General features: G+C 38.2%; 1 protein-coding gene across 1 annotated transcript; it reads left to right on the top strand.

The window, feature by feature from the left end:
- The first annotated feature begins 5,697 nt into the window (after positions 1 to 5,697).
- On the top strand, positions 5,698 to 6,732 carry LOC138347999 (uncharacterized). The gene is made up of 2 exons (XM_069296605.1): positions 5,698 to 6,025; positions 6,335 to 6,732. The coding sequence occupies exons 1-2, from the start codon at positions 5,698 to 5,700 to the stop codon at positions 6,730 to 6,732; spliced, it is 726 nt and encodes a 241-aa protein (XP_069152706.1).
- The last annotated feature ends 1,728 nt before the right edge of the window (positions 6,733 to 8,460 follow it).

Below are 8,460 nucleotides of genomic sequence, written 5' to 3' on the forward strand. Positions count from 1 at the left end.
GACCGTAGCCTGACCCATGATTCGTCCTGCACAAGCGTCGATGGGATCAGATACTCCCCAAAATTTCAGCACAGAAAAATTGGTAAAGTCTTGGACAACGGACGAACTTATGGTCCGTAGGTCAGACGACAGTCCCTAGTCCATGACCATTGATCAAGACTCCGTTAACCCACTCTCTGACAAGAGCTATGGATGACCAGCGCGGTCTATAGGTCTGACCATAAGTGAAAAATTCGCAGAAAGTTGAAGGGAAATGTCGTTGGGTCATCTTCGACTGGTCATAAATATTAGAAATAAATAAATTAGGTGTCCCATGACTTAACAACATATAGATAATTGAATTATCTTTCCATAGCCACCTACCTTGATAAAATTAGGCCTCCTATTAAAGAGTTATGCCAATTTTAGTAAAGGCCTGTCGAATAGGCCCAATCGACGGACCCAATGATGGGGCGTCGGTCAGACGATGGACTGTTAGTCTTGGCCATCATTTGGTTCCACAAAAACTTACCCATGGGTCTTTTGGTCTATTTCCACTTCGTTTAAACCTTAAGTTACGTCGTTTTGACCCTAAATAATCAGATTTTAGTCAGTTTAAGCCTAAAACATAATTAAAACATATCTTAGTCAAATAATTAAATCAAAACTTAGAAAACTAGAAGCAAGAAAGGAGAAAAGCTTAAGAACGCAGCAAGCTCCAACAGTTTCAGCCCCGAAACTTAAGTATTTTTTCGTGGATTTCATCACCAGGTATGTGGGATTTCACTAGTGGGGTTTTTTCACCCATTGAGTCCGTAGTTTTCAATCAGATTCTTGATTCTCTTATTATGAATAAACCTAGGGTTTCGAGAACTTCGTTAGAACTTCATGAATTTATTAAATATATGTTCCAAATAAGATTTATATGTTATTTCTCAAATTATCACATGAATTTCATAACCCTAACTTTGTATTTCTTTAGTTCATGAATTACACATGCTAGGTCAAATATTTCAAACACTTCAAATATGCATTCTTCAGTTATAAATGCATAATTACCAGAATAATTCTTGCATACTCAATTTTCATGTTCAGTTTTGAGATATCCAATATTTACAGAAACTCAGACATAATTAGTAAATTTACCGAATTAATGAGAGTAGCATAATACAAAGTTAGACTAGGTTTTAGCGTACCTAATAGTCCCACAACTACTAGCCAAGTAGGTTTTAAGTCCCATCTGTGGGCAATCAGTTTAGTGTTTACGCTAGCATGTCTTTATACCTTTGGCATGGTATATTAGTTCCTCTCGATGGGACATATACATCAGACTCTATATTTTTAATTAATTTGGTTTGATTATCGGTTATTAGTATCTTCCATAGATCAGTCAGACTTTTTGCATTGACCATTTATCACTATATTCAGTATTCAGTTTCAGCATGTCATAAATTGGTCAATGATTTAAGTTAGCTCACAATTCAGTTTATCATGTCAGATTATTATACTTGCTATTATGTTTGTTCAGTTATGCTTTATTTTAGCTTTACTCTATCCTACATGCTCAGTACCTTTCAAGTACTGACGCATACATGCGCTACATCTTCTTATGATTTAGCTTCAGGTTCTCAGCATCTAGATCACACATAGATCGATTGCCGATCTCCAGTTTAGCAGATTCAACGGTGGTCCTCATTCTCTGAGGACAACATTCATGAGTGTCATATCAACTTTTTGTCATTTAGTTTTAGTTATTTCTAGATTTAGCTGGGGGCTTGTCCCAGTATTTGTAGTCCAGTTTAGAGGCTTATTTCAGACATAGTTTGTTTCATTGTTTTCAAATATCTCAGTTATAGAATATGGGTATCCCCCATCTTTTTAGATTTAATTATGATTTAGCTTCTACATTAGTTTATTATCTTTAGTATTTTGATGGTCATGCCAGATAGGTTAGCTTGGGATCTCTTGTGGTCCTAGGTTCCATATCTGCGTCTCGGGGGTAGCTCAGGGCGTGACAAAACATGGTATCAGAGGACAAGGTTTAAGTGTCCTAGGATATCTTAAAAGCCGCACTAAGTAGAGTCCTAGGATGTTTGAAAAACTTCACTTTCTTGTTAGTATTATCATGCGTGATGTATGATCTTATTTTTATTCTAACTTGACGTTCTACGTTTCAGATATGCCTTCTAGAAGAGCTAACGCTGTAAATGCAAATGCCAAGAATGCAAACGCCAGGAATGCAAATGCAGCTCCTCCAGTGCCAGATTAAGAAATCTCAAATGTTGAGTTTAGTAATGCTATACAGATTTTGGCTTAGAGTATGATTAACCAGAACAATAGGGTTCATGCTCATGTGAATGAAAATTGTGGATTAGTGGCAGAAAGGGTCCGTGACTTTGTTAGGATGAATCCTCCTGAGTTCTTAGGATCGCAAGCTAATAAGGACCCTCAGAATTTCTTGGATGAGATCAAGAAGAACTTTGAGGTAATGCAAGTAAGTGGTAATAATAGGGTTGAGTTAGCATCATACCAGTTGATGGAAGTTGATCATATCTAGTACATTCTGTGGAAGGAGAATAGGGGTGCAAATGCAACGCCTATCACTTGGGATTGCTTTAGTGAGACTTTCTCAACATGTTTTTCCCAATAGAGTTTAGAGAGGCAATGACTCAAAAAATTTTGAACTTAAGGAAGGGTAACATGCCAGTCAAAGAGTATGGACTCAAGTTTAACAAACACTTCAAGTAGCTCCTAACATGGTTGCTGACTCCAGGGCTCAGATGAATAAGTTTTTGCATGGAGTGTCAGATTTGGTGAAAGTTGAGTGCATAAACACGATGTTACTTGGAGATATGAACATCTACAGTCTTATGACTCATGCTACGTAGGTTGAGGGTGATAATCTTAGTGAACACACTAAGGAAAATAAGAAGGCTAGGACTGGGAACTATGACTATTCTCAGCAGAAATCAGGTGGTGGAAATTGCTCGCAGGGTTAACAAAAGTATTAAGCTCCATCCCATTCATCAGCTAGTGTTCCATCCTCCAAGAACGGCTATGACCAGAAGGGTAGAGTACAAGGCTCTAAATCTCAAGGAAGTGTTTCAGGCACGAAGACTTACCCCACTTTCCATAAGTATGGTAAGAACTATCCCAGCAAGTGTCTTGCGAGAAAAAGGGATGTTTTGGGTGCGGTCAGTCTAGTCACAGGTTGCGGGATTGTCCTTCTAGACAAGGTAAAGGAGGTGGTAATGGTAGAACTCAGTCTACAACTTCAGTAGCACAAACAAGTCACCGAACTCAGTAGGGTAACTCATATGGTACAAGTGGTGGTCAGCACCAAAATAGGTTGTATGCTCTTTAGGCTCTCCATAATAAAGAAGGTTCTCCTGATGTTGTCACTGGTACATCACATGTCTTTGACCTTGATGTTTATGCATTGTTATATTCAAGTGCTACTTTTTCTATTGTAACTCCTTTAATAGCAGTCCAATTTAATGTTAGTACAGAAACTCTCTCAACACCTTTATTAGACTCTACCCAGTCGGTGACCCAGTTATAGCTAGACGGGAATAAATAAATTTCCCTATCACAGTCTCTCAAAGAGTCACCTCAGCAGATCTAGTAGAGTTAGAAATGGTAGAATTCGATGTCATTATAGGAATTGATTGGTTACACTCATGTTATGCTTCAGTCGACTGTAGAACTAGGATTAATTTTTTTAAGTTTCCAGACAAACCAATCATAGAATGGAAGGGTAGTATCTTAGCGCTTATGGGTTGATTTATTTCTTACCTTAAGGCTAGAAAGATGATATATAAGGGTTATCTCTTTCATCTAATTTGGGTTAAGGATATTAGACTTGAAACCCAAACTCATGAGTCAGTTCAAGTAGTTTGTGAATTTCCAGAAGTGTTTCCATAGCATCTTCTCGGAGTCCCTCCCGAAAGTAAAATCGACTTGGGAATTGATTTCCTTCCATATACCCAGCCTATTTGTATTCCTCCTTACAGAATGGATTCAGTTAAGCTTATGGAATTGAAAGAGCAGTTGAAAGACCTGCTAGAGAACAACTTCGTCAGCCCTAGTATTTCACCATGGGGTGCACAAATGTTATTCGTAAGGAAGAAATATGGTTTTCTCAGAATGTGCATTGACTTTATATAGTTGAACAAGTTCACAATAAAGAATAAGTATCCCATCCCCAGGATTGATGAATTGTTTGACCAACTTTAGGGTGCTAGCCATTTCTCAAAGATAAACCTCAAATCGGGTTATCATTAACACAGAGAGATAGATAGTGACATTTTGAAAACAGCCTTCAATACTCAGTATAATTATCATGAATTTTTAGTTATGTGATTTGGAATAATTAATGCTCCTACAACTTTCATGGATTTTTGATGAACAGAGTGTTCAAATAGTACTTGAACTTGTTCGTTATTGTCTTTAATAATGATAGCTTCGTTTACTCTAGGAGTGAGAAAGAATATGCAAGACATTTGAGAGTTGTTTTGTAGACTCTGAAGAATCGCCACTTATTCGTCAAGTTTAGTAAATGTGAGTTCTTGTTGCAATCAATTGCTTTTCTTGGTAATATTGTATCTAGCGAAGGGATCAGAGTGTATTCGCTGAATATAGAAGCAGTGAAATAGTGGTCCAGACTTACCTCTGTTGTAGGTATTACAAGTTTCTAAGGCCTAGTAGGTTATTACAGAAGGTTTGTGGAAGTATTTTCATCCATAGCCTCACCATTGAGTAGGTTGACTCAGAAGATGATCAAGCTCCAATGGTCATATGATTGTGAGAAAATCTTTGTATAATTGAAAACTATATTGACTAGAACTCTTCTGTTGACTCTAACAGAGTGTTCTGATGGTTATGTGATCTATTGTGATGCATCTAGAGTTTGCCTAGGTTGTGTGCTGATGCAGCGAGGTAAGGTGATAGCTTATGCCTCTAGACAACTTAAGGTTCATGAGAGGAACTTTCCAACTCATGACCTCGAGCATGAAGCAACGATGTTTGCATTAAAGATATGGATACACTATTTGTATGGTGTTGACGTATATGTTAACCCAGAAACAGTTGAATCTTCTCCATAGGCAATTTCTTGAATTCCTTAGGGATTATGAGATGAGTGTGCATTCTCATCCCGATAAAACAAATGTAGTAGCAGATGCCCTGATCAGATTATCTATGGGTAGTGTAGCCCATGTTGAGGAAGAAAGGAATGATCTAGTTAAGGATGTTCATAGGCTAGATTGTTAAGGAGTTTGCCTTATGATCATATCAGACAGCGGTGTAATAGTTCAAAACGGGCATAATCGTCTTTGTGTAGTGGAGGTTAAGGAAAAGCAAGACAGTGATCTAATCTTTCTTGAACTTAAGGGTGCAGTCCATAATCAGAGAGTGAAGGTTTTCTCCCAGGGGGAGATTGTGTACTTCGCTATCAGGGTAGATTGTGTGTTCCTGATGTGGGCGAGTTGAGACTACATATTCTTGAAGAAGCCCATAAATCTCGGTATTATATTCATCCATGTGCCACTAAGATGTACCAATATGCAGGAAGTCTATTGGTGAAATGGCATGAAGAGGGATATAGCAGACTTTGTGAGTAAGTACCCCAATTGCCAGCATGTCAAGGTAGAACATTAGATGCCAAGGGGTATGACTCAAGAGATTGATATTCTTACTTGGAAGTGGGATGTAATCAATATGGACTTCATCACAGGATTATCGCATACTCGTGGACATCATGACTCCATTAGGGTGATAGTTGATAGGATGGCAAAGTCTTCTCTCTTCTTGGTGGTCAACACTACATATTTGGTAGAAGACTATGCGAGGTTACATGGGGTTCCGTTGTCTATCATCTCAAATAGAGAATCTCAGTTTACCTCTTATTTATGGAAGTCATTTCAGAAAGGTCTTGGTACTCATGTTAACCTTAGTACAACATTTTATCCACAGACGGATGGGCAGGCAGAGCCTACCATTCAGACCTTCGAGGATATGTTGAGTTCTTGTGTGTTCGGTTTTAAAGGTAGTTGGGATGATCACCTCCCTCTTATTGAGTTTGCCTACAATAATAGCTACCATTCCAGCATTCAGATGGCCCCTTGTGAGGCTTTATATGGGCGTAGATGAAGATCTTTTGTTTGTTTGTTTTAAGTAGGTGAAGCAGCTTTGATAGGGCCAGACTCAGTACTTTATGCTATGGAGAAAGTGCAACTTATTAGAGATAGACTTAAGACAGCCTAAAGTCATCAGAATTCTTATTTAGATGTAAGGAGAACGAAACTAGATTTCCAAGTTGATGATTCGGTTTTTCTGAAGGTCTCACCTATGATAGGGGTGATGATATTTGGAAAGAAAGGGAAGATCAGTCATAGATATGCATATCCTTACAAGATCTTGAAAAGGGTAGGGAAACGTGCATATGATTTAGAGTTGCCAGCAGAATTAGCTGCAGTGCATCCCGTCTTCCACATCTCACTCTTGAAGAAGTGTGTGGGTGATCCAACCTCTGTAGTGCAATTAGAGAGTGTGGCGGTTAGAGATAGTCTTTCTTATGAGGATGTACCAGTTGAGATTCTTGACCGTCAAGTCAGAAAGTTGAGAAGCAAAGAAGTCGCAACAGTCAAGGTTTTGTGGAGGAGTCTGTCCGTAGAGGGAGATACTTGGGAAGCAGAAGCATCCATAAAATCCAAGTATCCTCACATCTTTCCTTCTGATTCCACTACAGCTTGAGGCAATAGTTTTTCTTCAGTTCTCAAGTCATTAATACGTGAATTCAGTCTTAGAATCATATGTGTTCCATCAGTTTGTACTTACATTTTCAATGTATTTCATGTTATCGGAACTCAATTTAGTGAGAAACTCAGTTCTCAATGTTTAGTAGTAGGGTTTGCAGCACTCTCCCTCTAATTCTGATAGTTTAGTCTTCATTCGAGGAAGAATGTTCCCAAGGGGGAGATAATGTAACACCCCGTAGCCACAATAGACCAAAAACCATCTTTATAGAAAAAAAATTTGCACATGCAACCAAAGGTGGCATCGATGAAACGTAGACTTACCCACGGTTCGTCCTGCACAACCGTCTATGGGATCACAAACTCCCAAAAATTTCAGCCTTGAAAAATTGGTTAAGTCTTGGACGAAGGATGGACTTACGATCCGTAGGTCAGACGACGGTCAGTAATGCGTGAGCATAGATCAAGACTCCCTTCACCCACTCTCTGAAAAGAGCTATGGATTACCAGCACGGTCTGTAGGTGGACGTACAGTTTTGACCGTATGTTGAAAATTTTGAAATAGATGAGGGTAAATACAGTTGGATCAACTTTGAATGGTCATAACTCGTAGCACAAAATGAATTAGATGTCCCATGACCTACTCAATGATATATAATTGAATTATATTTCCATATCCACATATCTAGATAAAATCAGACCTCTGAGTAAAAAGTTATGTCCATTTTAGTAAAGGCCTGTCGAACAGGCCTAGTCGACAGACCTAACGACAGGGTGTCGGTCAGACGACGGACCACCAAACCTGGTCATTGTTTGGTCCGACAACATCTTATCCAGGGGTCTTTTTGTCTTTTCTCACTTTGTTTAAACCGTAAGTTACATCATTTTGACCCTAAATAATAAGATTTTAGTCAGTTTATGCCTATAAACATAATTAAAACATATCTAAGTCAAATAATTAAACCAAAACTTAGAAAATTAGAAGCAAGAAAAGAGAAAAATGTCAAGAACCCTAGTTTAAGAACGCAATAAGCTCCAGCAATTCCAGCCCCGAAACTTAACTATTTTTCTGTGGATTCCATCACCAAATATGTGGGATTTCATTAGCGGCTTCCTTTCACCCATTGGGTCCCTAATTTTTAGTGAGATGTTTTAGTCTCTTATCACAATTAACCCTAAGTTTTCTAGAACTTTGTTAGAACTTCATGAATTTATTAAATATATATTGTAAATCAGATTATCATGTTATTATTCAGATTATCGCATGAATTTCAGAACCCTAACTTTGTATTTCCTTATTTCTTGAATTACAGATGCTAGGTTTGATATTTCTTACACTTCAGATATAAATTCCTCTGTAATAAATGCATAATTACCTGATTAATTGTTGCATTCTTAGTTTGAATGTTTAGTTTCGAGCTATTCAGTATTTACAAAAACACAGACATAATCAGTAAATTTACTGAATTCATGGGAGTGGTATAATACCGAGTTAGACTAGGGTTTAGCGAACCCAAAAGTCCCATAACTACTAGCCAAGTAGGTTGTAAGTCCTATCTGTGGGCAATCAGTTTAGTTATTCTGCCAGCATGCCTGTATGCCTTTGGCAGGGTATATTGGTTCCTCTCGATTGGACATATGCATGGGACTCTATATTGAGCTCATGTGGTTTTATTATCGGTGACTAGTAGCTTCCACAGATTAGTCAGACTCTCTGCACAGACCA

Source organism: Solanum lycopersicum, chromosome 4 (genome assembly GCF_036512215.1).
Source record: "Solanum lycopersicum chromosome 4, SLM_r2.1".
NCBI lineage: Eukaryota > Viridiplantae > Streptophyta > Magnoliopsida > Solanales > Solanaceae > Solanum > Solanum lycopersicum.